The 23,859-nt window shown below is 43.0% G+C and overlaps 1 protein-coding gene across 1 annotated transcript in view; it reads right to left on the reverse strand.

The window, feature by feature from the left end:
* The window catches only part of COL4A5 (collagen type IV alpha 5 chain), a 77,094-nt gene extending 57,915 nt beyond the window's left edge, over positions 1 to 19,179 (reverse strand). Inside the window, exon 1 of the mRNA XM_065729625.1 lies at positions 18,925 to 19,179. Within this exon, the coding sequence (XP_065585697.1) occupies positions 18,925 to 19,020 (96 nt within the window). The 5' untranslated portion in view covers positions 19,021 to 19,179. The remainder of the gene's footprint in view (positions 1 to 18,924) is intronic.
* Positions 19,180 to 23,859: the final 4,680 nt, after the last annotated feature.

Consider the following 23,859-nt stretch of genomic DNA (forward strand, 5'->3'; position numbering starts at 1 on the left):
ACCTAATGTGAAAGGGAAGGTAATAAAATCTTGGTTGGAATAGTGGGCTAGGGCTTGATCATAAGGAGTGGGTCACGTGATCTTCACAACAATTAAAATCTTCTCATTTTTGGCTACAGGAGGATGGACAGGGAATGGATGCAGCTTGTAAGAAATGCCTGAAACAGTGGAGATTTGCTTCTCATTGCTTTCCCATCAACACTCCCCTCACCACCACCCACCACACACCTGTAAGGATGGACTCACTATCACTTCTGTTTCCTCTGCTGTTATAGTGCATAGCAAGATATAATGAAGGGCTCTAATTAATCTAGTCAAGTTTAGCTAATCCTTTCATTGGATTTTCCTGACAGCTTCTACCCCATTGAACCAGTGTGTGGAGAGCAAGTTCTTTTCATTAGTATATAAAAGGAAGGATGGTATTGGTTTTCCAGTCAAGGGATAATTCTTCCAGAACAAGCTTGGTCTTTTGTGCCTTACAAGAACTGAGGAAAACTGCTTTATGCCATCGACAGAAAGGGGTGGAGGTTTTTAATTTTTCTTTAAATTGACTTAGGCTTCAAATGTCTAAGTTTGCTAAGTCAGTTCTTACTCTTGGCCACGTTTGTAACAGACAGCTCAGTGAAATGGATAAGCTTAAGTTATCCTCAAGATTTGTTTTGGCTAGAAACCTCCACTAAACATTAGGTGCACTGCTTTCTTTTCTCACCAGGCCTAGAGATGTTAGTTACAAGGCAACTTCAGCACACCCCACTCCTCCCCACCTCCCATTCACAACCACATCAGCCAAAACATTTAAGAGGGTAAAATGTTATTCCTGGAAAGAACAGCAGCCTGGGACTTCCTAAAACTGTAGTCAATAAAAGTTTCTCCTAAGAATAAGTTAATAAAAGTTATAGAGGACTGGTCAAACATTCAGATCAATTAATCTGCTCATAAGCAATCAGAATCCAAGTAATAGCACAATTAAGCAACTTTGTACCTACTGCCACGGATTGTTGAGCTTTGGAAGTGAGTTACCACTACACCCACCCAGCTGCAGGAAGGTAAGTTACTTGGCAGCAGGGGCACATCTAAAAACCATCAAGGTGAAGTATGCATTATTTAAGTAACGTATTAGTACTTCAACATACAATTATTTAACAATATTTTAGTGCTCTTTCCACTGTAAGAAATTAGAGATGAAGAGGGATGATGTTGATCACTTAACAGAACTTGAAACCTGTGCATTAGTCAAGAGAATAAGGTGCAACTTCTTAAAGAGGCACAGGTAAAGAATCAATAAGGTGCCTTTGTAAACAATTAAAAGAGTTCTGACGTGACCAACACTGCTCACAAATGAATTCTCAATCTAGATCTCACCAAACAGTTGGAGAAGAGAAAGAAAAAGCTGTGAACATTTACAAGTGGACTAGTTCCTTTGCTCCAGCAACAGTTGCAAATAGACAGTGAGTATCCGCTGCTTTTAGGTGCTGTGCTGCCCTGCAATACACTAAGCCTTTTCTCACCATTCAGAGGAGCCTCTGCATGCAACATCTATTTGTGTATGAGATTAACATGCCCAAGCCAGCTTCATAAGCAGGTGCCTTGAAGAGAACCATGGTTACCTGACACCACTGCACTGTAAGCCCCACTGCAGGTGGGAAGAGCCCTCCAGCAGCAAAGGGAGGCACAGAAATCGCTGAAATGAAATTCTGCCTAGGAAAAATTGGCTAACATTTTAAAGCAAATTTAAAAGTCTACAACCCACTTGGATCACAGGATCATACTCAACCATGGATCTCTCACTGGTGAAGGAGCAGCTGAGAGAGCAGGCAGCAAAAGCTACATAAACAGATGATATGCCCTCAAGCCATAGTAAGCAGCAGGAGCAGATTATCTCCTGTGTTTGCACATTCCCACATTACTTGAGTACTTACAAGCTCAACTTTTGTTAGTTTGGTTTTAAAAGACCTCCATAATGGGCAAAGAAAGAGCCAGCCACAAATCCACTCAAAAGCAACTCAACTTGGGACAGCTCCCATACAGCACAAACACATGAGGATTCACTCCTTTAGCTGTTCTTGAACCTGAGAAATAATCACAATTGTACTCCATATGTACAAGAAAGTATACAAACAACAGAGATGTTCCTGCAAGGCTGGCGTGTCTGCAAGTCACTCCACTACCTGCAGCAGGTTTCAGTCTCCAGCTGCTCAGGTAATCAGTGTGCATATTGACAAGTATAATTGCAGCTTCAGGATGGACACAACGCAAAGTTCTTCAGGCTTTATTCTTCCCCTTCCTTCCGAGGGCTGCAAAAAGCACATGCTCCTCATAATAAGCCCTCATAATCATTCAGCAGCCTCAGTTTCAGTCCTCTTACTCCAATATTTGCCAGCAAAACACAACTAGCTATTCTTCTTAGCCAGCTAACCAGGTAGTAAAAATTAATAGTACAACTACCTTTGGAGAGCAGAGAAAAGAAAGAGCTGAATAGAACATTGTCGTGCATTCTGACAGCCCTATCAGGTCACAGAGCCTATGGTCAAAAGAACAAAAGGAACACCAAATCCCTCAGGTTCTCACCCAGCACGCCTCATCCTCACAAGCTTTTTGAGAGCCAAAGAGAACTTGGAGAAACTATGTAAGTGTTGTTAGACTAAAATCCATGGTTTTGAAGTCTTCTACTCCAGGAAACAGTGACACAGGACTTCACAACTGACCAATGCTATACCTACACACATACGGGAAGATAGTTCTACTTCCTGGAACTGCTAGAATACCCAGATTCGCTCAGGAGCACACAGCTGTAACAGCCAAGGATCAGCTTCACAGCACCTTGCAGTTTGCCAGACTGCTGTGCTAACTACACACTTTCACATGAATCCCACTGCCTTATCATCTGCCTTCAGTTGTGACTTAAAGTTGGTAGAAATTTTCACAGAAGATACTGCAACTATTTGTTAAACAACAGTGAGAACTGTTCCTCGAAAGAAGCTTTCATGCAACGGGACAAGTTCTGCATCTCACACAGCCTATATTTATAACGGAAGAGGAACTCAGCCTTGATACTGTATGAAGACAGACTAACCTTGATTTTGGTGCTGCTCCTGAAAAATGTGTATTTATTAGCCACATAACAAGACACCTGCACACTTATCTAGCTAAAGATTTGCTGCTCAACCAGGTCAAAGATTCCACCATTTATCTTCAGCAAGTATAGCTTTCCTTTCACTTGCCTGGATGTGAATATAACTGAGAAAGAAAAGGTTGTGTGGGAATTAGACAAGCAGAGTTAAAGCTGCTTTTGCGAGTTCTAATTTCTAGATACACGCTCTTTGGGCTTAACAAGAGTACAAGTCTGCAGATCAAAAGTTTACTGCTGTCTGTGCAAGTCAGCTACAGCAGCACAAGCCACTGTGATCCCAGATTTCAGACAGTCACTCTTTTCTCACTGTATTGCATGAGGGCTGCTCTGAAAGTAATGCCTCACATTTTACAATGTTTGCTCACAATACAAGGGGCAGATGCTGGGGGGAAGGCAGTAGAGGCTGAGCCCTCCCACCCACATCCCACTAAATTTTGTTTCTGTGTGAGAGATGGCAGCAGAGGGGTGGTCTGACAGAATGTCATCTGACACAGAAGTGTGGATGAAGCGAAGGGGTGGAACTGAATTCCTCCATGAGGAAAAATGGCACCCACTGACATTCATCAGAGCTCACTAAATGGAAAACAAACAGTGGATGTGAGCACAGTGAGGGGTGGGCAGTGCGTTTCAGCAGTGGTGACAACAAGAAAGACAAGCCATGTTCTGGGCAGCCATGCACAGCAGTCACACCATGAAATGAAGAGTTTCAACCAACTCAATCGCAACAGTTAGTGGATAACAACTAAGGAACAGTGCACAGAGCTGAATATCGGCTTCAATGCATTGGAAATAATAGTAACAATTGTGGAACATCACAGTTTGTGCCTGGTGGATCCCAGGAATGTCTATGCCAGAACAGAACACTGTATGTGTGTTTGTCTGGGCCTATTGAACCAATATGAGATGAAGATGACAGTTTCTTGGATTACACCGTTACCAGTGACAAGATGTCATACAGCACTAAGAGCAGCACGAAAATGGCAGTCCACAGGGCAGCAATGTGTGAATTACCCATCAAAGAAAAGGTTCAAGGCACAGCTCTCAGAAGGTTAAGTGACATGCATCGTATCTTGGGATAATAAGGGGTGATCCTTCTGGATTTCCTATGACCCAGACAAACCATCAATCCTGACCCAATACAGGCCTGAACTTCCTGGGCCAGGCCAGACAAGACAACCTTTCTCTTGCAACATGGTAATGCCAGGCCCCATATGTGCTTGGAGACCACGGAGTACATCACTATTCTTGGCTGGACTGTCCTACCACAGCCACCATATAATCCAAACTTGGCACTCTTTGATTTCCATCTTTTTGGGAAAATGAAAGACAGACTGCATGGGCAACATTTTCCCAGCAACGACACCATCATCGCAGCTTTGAAACTGCAGGTCTCCTCCACTGGTTTAATTTCCACAAATGCAGCATGCAGGCTGTTATTCATCCCTGGTGAAAATGCACAGCTAATGGTGGTGACCATGTTGAAAAACAATGTTTCATAGCTGAGAATTTCCTCTACCAAACAGTTACTGAGCTCTTTGTACCTGCTGTAGTTTCCATGGAAATAAATAGGCAACATTACTTTTTGAGCAACCTATGTACTTACAAGCAGTAACATTTCTAAAGCAAAATCCAAATTTGAAGTGCATCATTACACACCCCATTAAGTAATCATTTCCCTCAATTTACCTAGCTAAATGTAGCAAGACAGTAAGCATCTTGGTCTAAATCTAAGAGCCAAAGCGCATGTTTGTAGAAGTTACTGACCAACTTACTTTTTTTAAATTAAGGAAACTTCTGACACGTAACCTAACCCGTTATACCTCAAGGCACCATCTCCCTTTGAAGCCTGCACAATGCAAGGTCTGTTCAGACTTGCAGAGAAAGTTTTTAAGTGCAGTAGCCATAGTTCTGGCCACTGTGAACGAGAACATGAGAGAGATTAACTACACTGATACATCTGATGCTCCACAACCCTCCTTCCTCCTTCTAAAGGGCAGTATTTAATATCCTCCTAAAGTGTAGTATCTGTTCTTATCAGTTTAACGTCTGATACGTTTTTTAACTCCCAATACACCACATGATGTTATGATGTGGAATATCAATAATACAACAAAAATCATAAAACCATAACAAGTATTAGGTCTGTTGGCTATTTAGATATCCAAACATTCACTTTTTTCTTTGCTGCTTTGAAAGCACCAGTAGAGACACGCATGAATTGTCACCGTAAGTCTCTAGTTAAAATAACAGCAGTATTTCCAGCATCAGAGCTCTCTTTAGACCAGTTGACAAACTAAACAAAAGCCACAGACAGCTTTCAAACTTCACGTTTTCACTGAACTCATGCCCAAAGCTTGTTTAATCTTCATCTAACCTCAAATCACAACTATTTGCCCATGAAGATTTTTCTTCCCTGTAAGCCTGAGACCAGAAGGAAACTTTCTCTCATTTACTGGAAGCTCCTACAGAAGGTTTGGTGAAGAGCTCTATGGAATCACATACCTACAGAGTTTGGCAGGGCAAGTGACCTGCCACACAGAAGCTGCTACTACAGCACAAAAGACAGCCATCAGCAAAGGGGAGTATAAGAGCAGGCTAATCAAATGCCTGTTTTAGGAACAGAGATGAATCCTTTGCAAGTTTTTGTCTAGCAAGGCACAGAAGGGCTGCAAGTCAGCAGGAAGAAGCTTGCACTGAAAGTCTTGACCCTCTCAGAAGCTAAGGCTGTCCACCTTTTTTTTTTTTTTTGAAGAAAAATAGAAGGTGAAAGCAATGGGCCAATACACAGAGGTCAGCCCTGGGGCATCACAGTGAGACAGATTCTGTGTGTCAGCTTCCACAACCAAAGATGAGGACAAAACACAAGCCAATCAGTTCCCAGTTCTGCTGCTTTTCTCCATGCTTAGCTAAGAACTGCCAGGGACAGAAACTTCAGTGAGGAACTTCTGAGGAACAGAGAGGAACTTGCAACTCCCAGGAGCTCATTCTCATTCTCTGCAGAGCACTCCATCTTAGAAAATTATAGTTGCCTCTCTGCTTTTCTGAGTGCTGCCAACCTCACACTAAACTGCAAGCAAGCAAATGAACAGGGCTAGTTCTCACCACTTCAGAACTCTTGTGCTTCTGTGGCCTATGAGGCTCTTGCAGCATGTGGGACACACGAGAAGAAAAATAATCAAACAATTCAAAGTTGGAAGTGAAGACACCTGAAAAACAAAATACTTTCATGTCAAGTTTCTGAACATCTCAGCATCATGCTGTACCAGTTTGCAGAACTGTCCTCAGATGGCAGCTCATGGTAAGTATGATCTTTATGCTGCAACCCATAGGCTGTATCTTACAAGGATGGTTTGGCAAGTATCCCACTGATTAACAGTGCAAGCAGAGAAATTAATGTAAGCTACCGGATTGGTTTTTTTTAGACCACTTTGCCTTCAAGTTCACAAATCCATGGGTACCCTACACAGACTCCTCTTATCAGCATACACTGCAGATCCATGGAACCCCTCCCTCATCAATCACCCAGGGTGGAAAAGGCTTTTAATATTATCAGAGAGGGCACCAATAGAAGAACACACACCACAGACAAAGTAACTCCCTGACTTTAAAGTCTTGTAACAGGAGGCTTTGTGAATCAGTAGATAACATTCTCATACCTCCTCTACAGATTGATCACACTTCGCTATCGTGAATTTCAGGTTCAGTTGCTGAAATCAGATTCTTTTCCAGAAGCAATCTATGTGAAAAGCATTAGAACAGACCTAGAATATTTTAATATCTGATTTACACACATTTACTTTAATTCCCCATCATTCAAACCAGGAGATATTATTTCACTGCAAATGGCTTTATAATGATAGCACCACAGCTAGAACTCGAAGTTGTGCATTGATACACAGGGAAAGTTTTTGAGTGTGAACAGTGTGTGGAAATGCCCAGAGTTTGTAAGAGATTAACTCAGCACTGCAGTTCTGTTGGCTTAGTTATACCATGAAAGCTTGCATCAAGCCATCCTATACCTTACATACAGGCAAGCACACTGCAAATTAGAGGAATGGTTTGTTCTCAGCATGCCTTCATCTCTGCTGTCCACTTATTTATCTGCAGTGCTTGCACTCAGACACAAACAGTAAGCACCTGCCATTCAGACAGCAGCAATATACAGTAAGCTGCTCTACTTTCAGACACTTCAGTTTTATTTGAATTTTACATACAAGTCTCTAATCACTAGCCTCTAGAGGCTTCCTGATTTTTTCCAGATGCAAATAAAAGGTGCCATATGGCATTCATTACAGGTTATAATTTACTAGCCATTTAGGACCTTTCTCAAGTGACAGGTGTTTGATGTTTCCACTCTCTACAACCATGTCCAAATGTAACACAAACCTAGACCTGACTGTCAGCTAGGCTTGTAAGCCTCAGATATGCTTGCAGGCCAAGTAGTTCAGTCAGAACACCTTTCATTCTGGCAGTCTGTTTACAACCCTTTCCTGGTTAAGGAAATAGAATAATTCCCCAGAACATGTCCTGCTCCTCACCTTTATCCATACAACATGCAATAGAGGAAGTGTCAGTCCCTTAGCAGACATCCCCCATTTAACACTGAGAAGTGCACCTTCATGTGCATGAAACAGACCACACACGAATAAAACTCCACTTCTTCCTCTGAGAAACTAAAGTAAATAGAACAACATTTCAGATTAACCCAACTACCTCTCTGTGGTCTATTTTGAAACTACAGAAGGCACTAAACTACAGATTAAGCAAGTATAGATGTTGAAAAGAATAGAGGTTTTGCACAGCGATACTGTGTTGAGATGTTATCTGCAAGAAGTACACACCCTCTTAACTGTCTGAACAAGACTTGACTCACTTAAAGCTTGGTAGACGTCTGGGGAATTTTCTCCATTCTCTTATTTCTTGGACCAAGTATCATAGCTCCAAGGTTCTCCTAGTGAGAGCTGTTTTATCATGTGTTTATGCCTGTAGCATCACCATACTCTACGTGCTCATTTCATTACCTGAAGACACTGTGGTCAGCGGTTTCTCTGTATTGTTTAATATAGATGAAAAACCACCCTCCAGCCTCAGGTAATCAAAGCTGAAAAATTAAGTGCCTCTGGAGAGAGAATTTATGCAAGGAAGCAATGAACTGAGAGCAATTGTCACAGTCCTGTAAGTCAGGGGCACCTCCTTCCAAATGAAAAGGACATCGAGAGCTGGTGAGTTGGGAAGTCCCTTTCTTTTATCCACACAGGTTCAGACATTCCTAAAGCTGATCAAAGTAGGAGGTATTTAATGGGAATTAGATGCTTACTCACTAAGTAGAGTAGGATACTGCAGATCTCAACACTGGGCTCCTCAGCTCATTTTCTAATGCACTGGATATGTGCAAACACCAGCTTAGGGTCACCTTAGAACATCTGTCACTTCAACTACAGGTAATAAAATTAAGCTACATCTTGAAATGTGACATATATGTGATATAGTGAGCCTACAGTAGTAGAGAATCAAAACAGTGATCTCCCAGAGCATTTAACAGGGCCCAAAAAAGAAAAAGCGAGCTTTAATCTATTTTATTGCCTTTAAAGAGATAAGAAAGACAGCTTCAGGCTAGCACTATTAGGGCAGTCTACCTAGGCACACATAAGGTTTTGGAATTAGATATTCAAGTTTGATTATAAGTTGATTTAATTCCCCTGTACTCAGGAAACTACACGTAGTGACTATACATCACATTATCAGGAGAATCATCACATTTTGTTTTAACTGATCATCACTAAGCAGAAAGCACGCCCAGGGAACAACCACACTTGTCAAAGCCTTGCTACATTAAAAAAAATACATTTTGAACCTGTGCCAAGAAACAAGCTAGAAGGACCAGAGATAAGATCTTAACAAAAAGCCTTGAAAACCAACAAGTTTTTCGAGGAATTAACATGGTATCACCAGTAGGAAAAGCAAAATAAATCTGATCAATGCTAGAATGAGTGCAGAGGGAGGAAAACACCTTAGATTTTTATTTCAAGCAGTTACTGATATTTTCTCCCTTATAATTTCTTCTGTTCTTAGCCTCTACTTTTCCCCTGCCCTCCCCCAACAGTGGAGAAGATAACTTTATAACAATTGAGTATTCATCCAAAGAGATGCAGTCAGAAAAACAATTCGTAGAGGCACGCTGCATATACACAAAACATACCAGATAGAGCTTCACTGAAAACAAGATGACATATGTAGCCCAAATATTCCTTGGGAAAATACTCAGGGGAATAGCATCCTCTTAAAACCTATGAGCAAAGTGTTACTATCAATAGATAGTGTGTAACTAGCTTAGTATTATTTACCTGGGAAGAGATGAAGCTTTCAGAAGTGGTATAATTTCCTTGTTAAAGCAAGGAGAAGCTTAAAAGTTACTGCTTTCTCCATCAATTGGTTTTATTTACAGTCACTCTCTGGAGCTTACTCCAGGCAAGTTAAGAACTCTCAAAGTACCTGGTTAAGGAGACTGACTGTGTTTCTAAAGTAAGCTGCCCTCTTTGAAGTGCTGCATTAAAGTACTGCCAGTTTCAAAACAGCGAGAGCAGGCCAAGAGAGAACACACGTTGCTTCTGCACCCTCAACTCAAGCCTTCCTAAAACACAAGCTGCGGTCCACCGTGAAGTTTGGAAGGAATAAGAAACAGCCACTGGCATTTGCACACATTCCAAAACAAGAAGTCACTTTCTCTAAGGGAAAGTATTCCCTGAAGCACTCTTCCAGGGAGGATACCAACTCCCACAAGTGCTATTTGGACATACTCCAAAAAAATAATCTGCTGCAAGTTTGTGATATACGCTCTGCATCTGCAGTAACTAGTGGATTAATTACAAGCACTAAATATGGAGTATTTTCAGAGTTCTAGCTGTATGCCTACAGAAAGCAAGGTTTGGAACAGCAGATGCTGTTGTAGTGTCCTTTTAGACTGCAACTATGGGAATAAACAGAGCTTTGAAGGCAGCAGAGGTCTCTAAGGATCGAAAGAGCTACCAAGACCCAGCTGCAGCTTATTCAATTAGACCTCAGACATTTGATTAGTATCAGCCACTACAGTGGGAGAAAATAAGTTCTCAATCCAAAGCCAGGAGCCAAAAAAGTTACAGAAGTTTCTCCAAATATTAACGATCTTTTGCCTACAGATACTCATTGGATGAAAGTTTTCTTCAAGAGAAAGCATCACGGGTCCTAGAGGCAAGGAATTCAAGCTTCTCAGGCAGCAGGTTTACAGTGACCAATGAAAAGTGATGTTCATACTGCTATTACACAGCTGCAACTCAAGAGCAGCAGAATACTGCATGACTATGACTGGAGATTTTTTCCACATATTTCATTATTGGTTTGTAACCATTAGCCCTCAGAAACCAGTCTTAATATCTAACCATCCACCTTCTCTATTTGACCTCTGAGCCTCCCAATTGGCAAGAATACCATCTTTGCTTCAGTTCAGTATGTGTTTAAAGAACTTAAGAATTTGTCTGTAGTATGTTCCTGAATAGCACCAAAAAGCTTAAGGGCTTGCTTGCTGCTTCAAGCAGCCTTCAATCAAATATATTAACCTACACCACTTCACTATCAAAAAGGAAGTCTCTGAAAAGCTTCAATGAAATTTAGAACAATAAACCTACAGCAATTCCGCATCTTGTTAAACACTCATTAATAACGAGAAAAAAGGAAAAAAACTGTTTCCATCAAAGCCATAAGTGACCTCACTGTGCCTCCATAGTTATTCCCACAGTATATGAGCAATAAGAGATCACTTAAGCAGTCAGAGTACCTGTCTAACAGCAGTCACTCTGAGGTGCAGCATGTGCAGTTCTAAGCATACACTTTCTGAGCAAGGCTATGCCCATCAGTAAGAGTTTCCTCATTCAAACCTAGAGCCACAGCACTTACTTCCTAGGATCATTTAAAATACAAAATCCAAGATGTGCAGCTTCTCTCACCCTCTCCACATTTTCTCCATGATATGTTTTAATGTGCAGGGATTAAAAAAATAAAAAAGCAATGGCTTCACAGAAACTTTTGTTCTCATGCCTGAATAGACAGTACCTGAATGAAGAGAGATAGACATAGTTAAACAAATTCGTGCCTTTCAGGCCATTAAAAAAGCCTCCCTTTTTCTTTTGGGGTTCAATAGAGAGAAACTTTTAGAGTAACTCAGAATAAGTATTTTCTCTAACTCAAAGGCTAGCCTGTGCTGTCAGTCTTTTTAACAGGTTCATTCAGAGCAAGCTGAATCACAAGTCACCACCTCAAATAGAATTTAAAAAGTTTTAAACTGAGTACATCAGCTCCATCACCCAGACACTGTTCTGCGGTGGCACTTCTCATCAAGAAATCATCTCATCTGGGATCTGACAGCTCATCTAGCCCTGCCTGCACATTACATTAGTTACCACAATTAAACAGCTTTACATAAAGCAGTGATTTTTAATAACTGCTACTTGAATTCAAGGTGTATAAAGGGCACAATTCTTTGCCCACAGTGGTCATTCTGTTCTCCTCCATTGGAAATCTGTGTGATTTCAGTGCTTAAATAGCAATATTTGCTTCTGAACAATTAATACTGTATTTAGTAAGCACACACTGATACTGCACAGTTGAGATAGGTCATTCTTAACATAAAACTAATCTTCTTTGCTGTCCATGAAGGAAAAAAAATCAAAAGCAAGTGTTTAACTAATTCTTGCTTAATCTTAATGGGTTTCTACAATAACTAATGCTTGTTACTTTTTTTCACCAAGGACATGGGATTTACAGAGAAATTAAGGGCCAGAAGTATAAAATTAACTACTATGAAAGAAGTGCCAAATCTATAGAAATATCCAGAGTAGTGAAGAAATAAGTTCTGTATGTATAATCAAAACTATTACCCTTCAGTCGCCTGGTTTGATTAGAAAACGTAGGTAAAAAGAACTTATCTACTAAGAAAACAGCAAAAACTGCTAAGGACAGAGGAGCAGCGGCTTTATGTTACTTGGGTATGTACTCAGAACTACTCCTCTACACACAGAAGTGAGAAATACTGCCTGAAAGTGTTTGCACTGCTGTAAAGTTAATTTGTCTAGCAAAAGGTAGCTCCTAAAAGAGTACAGCCGATGTGTCCACAGCCAAATGAAGAAACCCATCCAGCACTGGTCCCTTTTTACACATCCCTGGATTCCAAAATAAGTTTTGTACCACATTTTATAGTAGCATGCAAATTAAGAACAAAGGATTACATCCCTTTAGGATAAGACAAAAATAGAAACCTCCCAGTATAAAAACAGCATAAAGAAGTTTGTAACAGAAAGGGAAAAAAAGTTGCTAGCCTATAGAATTATCACCAAAGTACCCCACCCTTCTCCTGGGTAAATGAAAGAGACACTTAACCAAGGAGCAAAGCAACAGCACGGGAAGAAATGGATAACCCTCCAAGATGGGAAAGAAACCCAAGCAACTGATTATTCCAGACACTGTGCTAATGACTTGAAACACTAGTTTCACTGAAAAGTCATCATTGTTATCAAGTGCTAGGTGATTTCTTTCCTTAAGTTTCACGTTGTAAAGGAAACTCATTTATCTTATTTCCTCCTGTTCACAGAAAAATGCGCATCATGCTTACACGTATTAAAATACAACATACCAGTGAAAATTACCAGTGCTCATGCTTACACAAGTTAAATTTCTGTTTTAGAAGGTGTTAGATGAACAGAAGGCTTTCATTTCCCAGCCATAACTACCAGTTACAGATAGCACACTGCTAATATAGGCTATAAAACAAAATACGACACCACTGATATCATCTACAAAATTCTTTCCTTCCACTCCATGCTGCCAACACTTTAAGGTACTTGAAGTTCCTGAAAGTCTAAGTAGAAACAGGAGTCAGTCAAAAACAGCAAGAAACTCCCCTCCCCCCCCACCCCCCCAGCACTGATAGTCAAGCCTCACTGCTTTTCTCTCAGTGTAAGCTTTGGCACATTGCTTCACTTTATCACTACAGTTGCCAAATAAAGCCAATTTTTATGTTCAGCACATTAAGGTTTTGTATTTTTGTCTAGTCCAGTATCCATGCAAGAAGATGGTTAGTTCAACTGAAAATTAAGCTAGGAAGGAAGGTCAGTGTAGTTCTGCTTAATTTTCTAAATACCAAAAACACGCTATAACTTGAGTGAGACTCAGCAGTCACTTACCTCTCCAGTTCCAGGAACAAGCAGTCAAAAGACCTCTAGCAAGCTTTACCCTCCTCATGATGTTCTCTACAATCTCAGCCTCTTAAACAAAACCATTCCAAGGTAGCTCTGCTGACTATTGGCTAAATAAGCATCAGAAGGGTCTTCCCTTAACCTAATGCAAGAGACTCAAGTGGACCAGCCTTCAAGTTCTTCTACCAGACAACGATGTGATCTTACCTGCTGTCACTACCTCTCCAAACACAACACAAAGTAGGTGAGAGAAGCTACTGTTAGAGAAAGATGGAGACAAAAGCCTCAGTTTCATGTGAGTGAAAAATTCCAACAATAACCAAGGTTCTTCTACATGCTTATTGCCTCTTACAGGAAAGGGTATCTATCATGCATATACACTTCAGCTCCACATCTCACTTCAGAGAGCATTTGAATTCCCCAGGAAGAAATACAGAATATATGCTTTCCTGAAAGTTAACGATGTGCTTTGAAATTAAGATTCACAGTGATAACAGCTAAGGTCAGTACTGGAATAAATAGGTTTCACCAACATGCTTAAGCCATTTTAAGTCCTTAACAGACACAGAAAAGACAAAAATATTACTAGGCTGTTTGCAGCTGAGGAAACAAATAGAGCTCAACCCGCCTAGCAAACAGTGGGGTCACGTTAGACCGGAAGGGAGTTTTGCAGGTCTAGTTATATGCCTCTGTAAAGAAAAATAACCACTCTGTAGACAACTACTTGACTTCTAGTCAAGTGCTGTGTGCAAATGCCTTTTCAGTGCCAGAAGAAAGATTAAAACTCAACCATTTCATTCTAGTTCTCCATAGAGATTAGCTTAAAAACAAAATACAGATGAGACTAAACTATTTTCTTCCCTCTCCAAAAGGGAGAGGGAGACAAGAAGAGAAATCCAACCACAGAAGGCTGAGCGGCAATAATTAGAAGCCTTGGAGGCTATCACTGCAGTCAGCTCAAAGCATTCCTTTCCTTAAAGCACACTTCAGGTTAGAAAGTAGTGGCAAGGTTGCTACTATTGCACACAAATGAAAAGTAAATTGTATGTGCACATAACTATTTTAACCATCTAACCAAGAAACTGCCACTCTCAACTTTACAGTATAGTTAGGACTAATTCTTACTATGGAATATGCAATATGTCTAACGAAGTACCCTCAGGAGTATAGCTAGACTCTGGTTTAATTTTACACACAAGCCTGGTGCAGGTTGGAAGAGTCCTCAGGTTATTACTCACTCCAGATTCCCCCTCAGAGCACGACAACAGAGATGCACTTTAATAACTGCACAAAAATATCATTAGTCTTAAAACAGATGTCAGCATGTCTATAGACATAAAGCAGTTAAAGAATCAAGACTTTTGGAGAGACTAAGCCATTAACAAGTCCAAGCTAAAATGTTTAAAGTGCAGTATAATTTTCACGGTATGCAACTGCAAAATAGTTCTCCACATTAAGACATCTCCAATTAAGTTTGCACACTCCACACGCAGTATACTAAAAAATAAGACCATTCCTTCTTTGGAAACTGAAGAAAGACCCGAGTTCTGCAAGACTCAGAACAAAAGCAGCTTCGCAATTGACTTACAAGCATCAGATTTATTTTAAAACAGGACCTTTATCTCTTCAGCTCAGCTATGTTTACACTGCTGATAACTCCATGTTACACCAAGGCTTCTTCTCCACATGCCACACACTTGCATTCTAACCAGGGCTCTCAGCAAATTTCCTTGTTTAAAAGCTGCTATATATAAGTGCTACTTAGTAGAGTTTAATTGCATCATTAACCTTTCACAGAAGGGTAACGGGATGCTGCTTCAGGCACCTTAAAACTATACCTGAATATACCTTCTGAACAGGTTTTACTTTCTACATTTTGTGCTATAAGTCATCTGTTCTTAACAGAGAAGTCTCAGCCAAACACTGGGTACTGCAAGAGCTTCAGAGCATCTCAGTACGTTCAGGTATTACTGAGTCCATACATCCTTATGAACCAATTAAGCAAAAAGCATTTTCATTCAGATCAACTTGTCTGGTATTCCCATTACTGGCAGAGGTCACTTTCCATTCACTGTGCTTGCATAACAATATCCCTAGAACATGCGAGTAGACGTTATCGAGATATCTTGTTAAGTGGTGATATGCAGAGGAGAGTATACACAACTGATGTGATTAGAGAAGGAAGAGTTTTAATTTAAATGAATGAAAGGCTGAAGTGCACAATCCATCTTCACTGCCTGTGCAGAACAGACTCCTGCTGCACTCTGTCCCAGATAGAAAATACGCACACTCATTTTGTCAGGGTGTTCTTACAGATTTCAGTTGTTTTGTAATAAAGATGTTTCTGCACGTTCCAGTTAAACAGCAACTATATTGCATGATGGTAAGCACTACTCGTTCCTTATTCATTGTAGAAAGAGATCACCACGTAAGATTTAACATTTAATGTAAACTAAGGAACATCCTTAGAAAACTTCCCTTCCTACTTCAGATGTAGTTAAGTGGCTTAGCTAACTGCATTCAGCAAGAGGATTAACCCATTCATAAGGAGGAAGGTTGAAACCTAGGAGCTCCCACTGAACTATCAGTCCATTTCCATTATGTGGAAAAATGGATTAGGGTACATAACCATCCTCTATGCAGAGCCAGAGAGGATCCTACTACAGCCCAAACAGGAATCGCATCCGATTTCACTTCGGATTCCTTTGATTTCTCTGCACCAGAGAACACATATATACCAGAACACGTCTCAAGATACAACTTCTACTGCATGTCTTTAGTTAAGAATCATGAAAGTCAAAACCAAAACCCTTGACAATGGACAAGCTGCAAGTGTGAGGGTTTGAGCCTCAGCGTTATGAAACAGTCTTGTGCATGACTAACCAAGACATATCCATGGAATTCCAAAGGCCAGCATCCACTTCTTCCTCCTTCTAGTGGCCTAGCTTTCATAACAAGAAAGAGGCACAAACAGTTATGAAACTCAAAATAACAGTAACTAATACTGCAAAAAAATCCTTGAGACAAACAGGAGAAACTAAAGGTGACCATCATTTACAAATGAAGAATATTGAATAAACTGTAACTAATGAGAATGGACATGCATATGTGTTACATACACAATAAGCTTACAGACTTTCCATAAGCAGTGTTACTTAAACCAACTCACAAGCACTAGTGGCACCCATCTTGCCAGCATGCCTTCCGTGTCTCAACACTTATCTTCATTCTTATACTTTGGGTCTAACTATCATCAAAACAGAATGTAAAGAAAACAAAACAATTCAGAAATTACTTTTAACAACTTCAGGATTGACAAAGCCTATCTACACACTACAAATTGAGGTCTTCAATATGAAGGTTTTTCCCTCCTCCAGTATAAGCCAATAATCCACCACCAACTGAGACTCACAGACTAGCACAATTCAGTAATCTAATTATTTCATAATCTTCAACTAGAAAGCTTCCACAGTTGCATCTTGAGATTGCTTTTCTATAGCACAGCATAATTATTACCTTCCAGGAAAGAAAAAGACTGCTTGTAAGAAGAGTGAATTGGCATATATATGCTTAGGTAGCTTTACATAAAAAACACCAAGTCATTTAAGCTTAAGCACTCACACACCCTAATAAAAGCATGAAACAAATCAGCATCTTATTGGTAAGGTTACCTTAGAAATTACACCATGCACAGATGACACCATCTCCCACCTCATTCATTCTGAACCAGGACCTTTCTCAGGCTGCCAACTACCTCTGACAGCGACCAACTGCTAGTTGCATGTTTCATCCTACATCAGCCAGCACAGGGGAGCACTGCCTGGTCCCTGCCTTACTCATCAAGTTGAACAGATAAGATAGTGACATTCTGTTACCTTGTAATTTATCACAGCATATATATACTACGCAATCTGGAACAAATGCATGTGATTTCTGCACCTAAGATCTGTACGATGAGCTTGACTAACAACTTTGGATATTTTAGTCAGGACACTGAAGCAGCCTGAATGCATCCCATCAGATCCATCCTGTTGAGGTCAGGAAATCTGACACAAGGCCCCAAACAACATTCACAAAAGGACTGTGTACCATGCATACTGCTGTAACGTTAATTCCAGTGCTTCTGACAATCAGAAAATAAAATGCTGATCTTAATTGATAAGGATCAGCATCCATACAGCACTGTCACCATCACGGGAAATTCAAGGGCATCAGAATACCAAACCATTAGGAAACCAAACATCAGCGGAACCTATGCAGGTTGGGAACAGAGGTCTCTCTCTCTTTCCCACCCCATGAGCCCGCAGGTCGTGAGTTAATCTCATCTCACCACAAGTAGTAAACCCCCAGAAGATTCATGCTAAAAGGAAGGCTGCAGCACCAGGTGGTGTTCAGACTCACAATCCCACCACCTCCTCCACCACTTTGTCACCTTCATCTCACTAAGGTCAACCCAGCACTTTCAGGATAAAACAACTCCTTTCAGGACCCCACAGATTCCCACCAGTTGCACGCACAGAGATCTCTGCTTTGGCACTTTCCTAAAAGGGCAAGAGTAAAAAAAAAGCCAAATGCATGAACATAAGCCTATCTTCAATCCCTATCTCCTAAAACAGGGAAGTCCTACAAGTAGGACTTCCCCAGTCCTTCCTCCGTGGAGGGAGGGTAAAAAGGGGGAACACTATGGAAGGTAGTGGGGGCTGGGTGGCACTTCACAAAGCAACAGATGCAGTACCACAGACAGTGTGAAGACAAGCAGTCCCAGCAACTTGTGAGCAACAACTGCACGCTGGTACTGCTCACACCTGGGTACACGCCTGGGCATCGAGGAGGAAAGAGGAAAGGAGCACGCTAGGCTGTGCTTCAGCTTTCGGAAAGGCAAATGAAAGGTTTACAGAGCCTCACAGTAAAGGAACGCACTTCAGCACTGAGTCCACGATAAGTTTGTCAGCTCTAGCTACAAAATGAGCGCGCATGTAGCGCGGCCGCGGCAGAGGTACTCCACACCTCCCATTCCACTACGAGCTTTTCCCAACCAGGAGAATATCATCCCCAAGTGCCTTCCGAGCAAGCCTAGTAAAGTTATCCGGAGGAGCGCGCAGTAAGAACCGCGGAGAGGAGGCACGCTGCAGCGGGAGGCATTACGGAGCGGCAGGAGCGGAGCGTGCCGGCAGAGCGGCGCTGCCCGCGGAGCCCTTCTGCTCGGGGCCCCTTCCCACGGCGGCACGGAACCGCGGGGCCGTCACCTCCCGCGCGTGCCATCCCCGCGTCGCCTCCGCCTCCAGGTGCGCCCTCCCAGCAGCGCGCCGCGCTTCTCCTCCTTTGTCCCGAGCAGCCCCCGGCCCGGCCCGCACAAAGCCCGCCCGGGCGCCCTTAACGCGCCGCTCCCGGCTCGGCGCGTTCTTACACGGGAAGGGAGAAGCCTCAGAGAGCGGCAGCCCCGGCACCTGAGGGGATCCCGCCGGCACCGCTCCGCCCGCTTCGTGCCGGCACCCGCGGTCCCACAGCCCGCCCGCCCTCGGGGCCCCGAACGGAGCTCTGAGAAGGAGGAGGCGCGCGCCCTGCACTCACCGCCGCCGCCGCCTCCCGCGGCCCCCAGCAGCCCAACAGCAGCAGCAGCACGGCGCAGCCAGCGGCCGGACTGCAGCTCCACCACCGCGGCTCCATCCTCCCTCCCGCTCAGGAGCTCCGGGAGCGGCCCTGCGGCGCAGGCATACCCGGCGGGGCAGCGCGTCTCCCGCAGGCGTCTCCCGCCGGCCGCCCCGACGCCAGCGCCCGCCCCTCTGCCGCGCTCGCCCGCTTCTCCCGGCTCAAGTCCTCCCGGGACTACTTTGCCCCCGCAATATTCATCCGCACCCCGCGGCGGGCGTGTGGCGTGCGTGTGCGGGCGGGCAGGGCTGCGTGCCGGCTCTCGCGCAGGGGCCGTACCTCCCCGCAGCCGCCGCCCTTCCCCCCCCCGGGCGCCGGGCTCTGGGCGGCTGCGAGGGCGCGCACCCTCCCCTCCCCGCTCCGCACCTCCACGGAGCGGGCACGGCCGCCGGACCCCGCACTATTTTCTGCGGCGGAGGCGGCGCGGGGCGCGGGGGCGGTGCTGCTGTCACGGCGCGGGGCGCACCTCGGGAGGGGCGGTGCGGTGCGGTGCTGCGGTCCCGCGCCGCCGCCCTCCCCTCCCCGTCCGTTCTCTCAGGTGCGGCGCCTCCGCTCAGACCGCACTAACTTTGGCTGAGCGACGGCGGCGGTCCTCCCCTTCCTCCGAGCCGCACCGCGGACCCCGACCGCCCGAGGCATGGGCCCGGCCCCGGGGCGCGCAGGGTGAGTGCTGGGACGCGGCCCCGCCACCCCATCCCGCCCCGGACCCGCTTGACGCTGCGCTCTCCTTTTGCCTCCCCGCAGGGCGCTGCTGCTGCTGCTGCTGCCGGTGCTGCTGCTGTGCCTGCGTGCTGAGCCGGCGAGCGCGGTAAGTGCTGCCGGGCTGCCCCGCGCCTCCGCTGTGCCCGGGAGCGGCGGTGCGAGGGATCCCGGGCGCCGAGCTCGGGGCTGTAAAGCGGGAACGCGCTATAGGAGCCGGCGTGCTTTAGATCCCGCGTGGCATACAGTAGCGGTGGCTTTACGATCCGTCGGTCTGACAAGTTTATGGCGTAAACACAGATTTTCTCCCGCTGTTCCCAATTAACGTCGAAGCAGATTAGCGGGGCATCGCGGGCTTCCCACGCCTTGGCGGCGTTGGTTCTGTCGGTGACGTTCCGGGCTGGGCGATGTGGGCTCTGCGCGACGCGCGGTCCTTCGGGCGATCTCTTTGTTACATTGTGATGTTAATGGCATCGTGCGATGCTCTCCGGTCCCTGTGGTCCTGGCTCTGCCACGCATCGCCTGCGAGGAATCGGTGAAAGCCGTTCGCAAAACGTGCCCTCCGAACGTTTATTGAAACTCAACTTCTCTAACAAGCTTCTAACAAGAACAGTTTAAAGCGTGAGCTCTTGGTTTCTGAGCCAGTTTTCCCAGTGCTTTTGCTACTGTTTTGATTAGAACCTTCCTGTACCGCTGAGAAATAATCTGCTGTAGCAGCAGAGGAGGTTATATTTTTCAGAAACGTAGTGGAATTGTTTCTATCCTGTGCTTTTCCTAACGCGTTGGGCTGGTAGAATTTCACCATCCTAATCAGGTGGTAGCTACAGGCTCTAATCTTCCCAAAGATTAAGAGATTAGACAGCATGCAAAACTGTGAGAGTTTCTTTTGTAAGTTTTTTTCCCTTCAAAAAAAAGAAAAACAAAAAACAAAAAACCCGGCAACTGTTCTCCTGAGCGTTCCTACAGCACTGGAATGTACATGGAAACACAGCAGGTATTTTCAGAGCTGTTTGAAACAAACTCAGCAAGCACGCTTTGCTGTCATTCGTGTAAATCTGTGCAGCGTGTCAGTGAAATTCGTCCCGATTGATGCAGAGGTGACCAACAGAGTTTTAAACTGTTCCCATTTTGCTGTGTAGCTGTTAGAAAGCGTATCTCAGGGTTGTTCTTTCTGCAGTTTCTTGACAAGTTTCATTGTGTACCAAGGGACTTTGTCAAGGGAAGTGTACTGAAACGAGTTAGACCAATGCCTACGTGCCATTTCTGAGTCTTCCTGGCATTTTCCTTCAGAGTGAGAAAGAGAGCAAAATCTTTGTTTTTGTGAGCAGTCTGAAATTATGAGAGAATCAGAAATAGGCTCTTCAAATAATTTTAGCACTTCATATGTCTGAGCAGTTAAGGCACTTAATTACTCTAATTAAAAAGCCGTCACATGCTCAATAGGAAAAGAAAAGACAACTGTTATTGTCATCTTTTCAGATATTATAGGTAATTGACTTTCTGGTATTGCCAAATTAAAACAAAATCTGACACAAGAAACCAGGCACACTCTAAACACTTTCCAGCATGGAACCATTAGGAGAAAATGTGAACCTGAAATTGTTTCTGCAGTAATAGAACTTTTTTCCAAGAATTAAGAATCTCTATAGGATTCCTGAGTAGATCTCTGCTTCATGATTTGAGTGTTGTGAAATAAAACATTAATAGAAAGAGGTTAAAACTTCAGGTTAATATAGTAGCTTCCCCCAAAGCTATTCAGAAATGGTCAAAAGCTGGAGCACTCCTTGTCAGAGGTGATGTGACTTACAACTGTTTACCTTTTATTTCCTTCAGTTGATCAGATTTCAGTCATGAAACTTCATAAACTCATCTGGAATGTTACAACCAATTGGCAGTGGCCACCAACTTCAATAAAGCTGTACCAAGGATGGCTTTGTCTCAGAAGTCTCTGTCACAAACGTACGTTTGTTAGAATAGGATTTAAAAGTGTGTTGTGGCGGAAATGCTGTTAGAGCCTGAAGCAGTGATGGAGCACCTGGTGGGAAGGCAGGGCCAGCCCAGGGGAGCTCAGGTGCATGCAATGCACTGAGTGACCAGAAGGGGTGGAACCATGATCCACCCCTTCCAGACCTCATTTAAGGGTTGGCAGTGGGGGTGAGGGTATCTTGTTGGAGATCCTGGCCTACCTGAGGCCTTCTGAAGGTAAGCAGGGTTGTTTTTTTTTTTCTTTATTTGTGCTTACAACTGCTATATTTAGGCTCATTTTCATTTGTTGCAACTGAAGGTTTTGTCCCCCTGCTGTTATTGTTTTATTTTCTGTCACGTTGTAGCACTGCATGTATCGAACTTAATGTCTTTGTTGATTCATGTTTTATTTGGGTGTAAATGGTGACTTATGCTGAGTAGTACTATGAAATTAAGCCTATAATGTAAATTTCCTGGATCCAAACCTCAAAAATATAGGTGACTTTTTGTTACCTATGCAGTTACTTCGCAAGTCTCTTACCTTGTTTGTAGACCAATAGATGGGAGTGACTTAAGAGTTTCCTTTACTGATATTTACCTGATGTTGCTTCAGCAGTAATACCTCATTCATGTTTTCATTCTTTTATTTGTGGCAGTTTATATAACTCATGTTTCAGGTGCATTAGTATTAGATCCTGTGCAGGCATAAACCAGCAAATATGCTTTCATTGCACTCTAAGGTAAATGAGAGGAGTTGGTTCAGAGCTGGAAGCATCATGATAGGATGATGAGATAATGCCTGAGAGAGTTGTTTGCCTCAGCTAATGAGGCTTCTCAGGTATCTAAGCAAAATGCAGTTTTTAAAAAATAGACATAGGAGAATATTCAAAATGTTGATGATTCTGTGATGTCCTGTTATAGAGGCTGGGTGTGGTATGAGATAAAGGTGGTTGAGATGATCAGCTAGATCCTAGAGATCTGAGTAAGCACAAAATAACTGTTTAACTGGGTATTCAAAAGCACAGTTACAACTCTCATCGCTTAGCTTTCCACTGCTAAGTTTCTGGAAATATGGTTTTATCCATGAAGGTTTGCAGTAAAGTATCTTTTTATCCTGTTTCTTTGCCATTTTGATCAGCTTTTATAGATATGCAAGCCTCCTGTTGCTTGATTATTTTTTTTTTTATTTTTTTACAGCTATAATATCTACGTAGTATTGAGCTTTGTAAAGAAAGTAGTAATATATTTGCCTGTGTAAGGAAGAGGTCTATTGAACTTAAACTGTAGAAAAATGACATTTTCTTTTTTCAATCCTCTAAACCTCAGGAGTTGCTTACTAGAAAACACAACTTCTTACTAGTAAGAGCATGTGTGGAGTGTACAGAGGCACTTCTTTAGTGAAGAATTTTGTACTGCATTGAAGATTGTTATCTTGTAAATGTCAATTTCTTAATAGCAATATATTTGCTAATCTCTGGTTCTATATAAAAATAGTGTCAATTAGTTTTATATGCAGCATATAAATATATGAAGTAGGTATCATATTGTTAATTGTGTGGCTTTGTCAAGATATGTCAAACTTGATGAAAAATTCTCCAGGTGAATAGTGGTTTAGCATCTTAACTCCTTCCTAATTCTTCCTCCTGAGGTAACTACAGTAATGAGCTGATGCTTACGGATGTTATGAGAGTGCTGCAGGGTGCTGAAAGTTGTGACAGTAAAAGGGTGGTGGCTTTGATGTCAGAGTTGCTGACGTATTTGACCTGCTCTTTTCCTTCCAGAGTGGATTTGTGTCTCTCTCCATTGATAGCAGTTTTGAATTCAATCATTGCCTAAACAGCAAGCATAAGGAGCTTGGTAACAACAATGTCTTGGCTTAAATGTTATAATAATGACAAAGAAAATAGAGTTTTTAGGGAACTTTATTTATCCAAGTTCTCCAAGAATCAGTTTCAAACTGTTGACTGCTTTCTTTCATCAGAAGTGAAATTAAAGCTCTAATGTCCTTACTCCTGTGCAGGGAGTTGTTCTAGCAGAGGGATGTGGAAGGAAATGGAGATTCTTCTTAGAAGGTGTTTGTGAAATGAAGTTCAACTCAGTTTTGTCTTGTTACTGACTGCAGTGTTAAGTTAATATTGGGGGAAGACAAATCAGTGAGACAGAAGATCAGTAACTAACATGAACTGTGTCTTC

The sequence above is a fragment of the Cyrtonyx montezumae genome, unplaced genomic scaffold (assembly GCF_038088225.1).
Source record: "Cyrtonyx montezumae isolate F1298 unplaced genomic scaffold, pur_monq_1.0 scaffold_11, whole genome shotgun sequence".
NCBI classification, from domain to species: domain Eukaryota; kingdom Metazoa; phylum Chordata; class Aves; order Galliformes; family Odontophoridae; genus Cyrtonyx; species Cyrtonyx montezumae.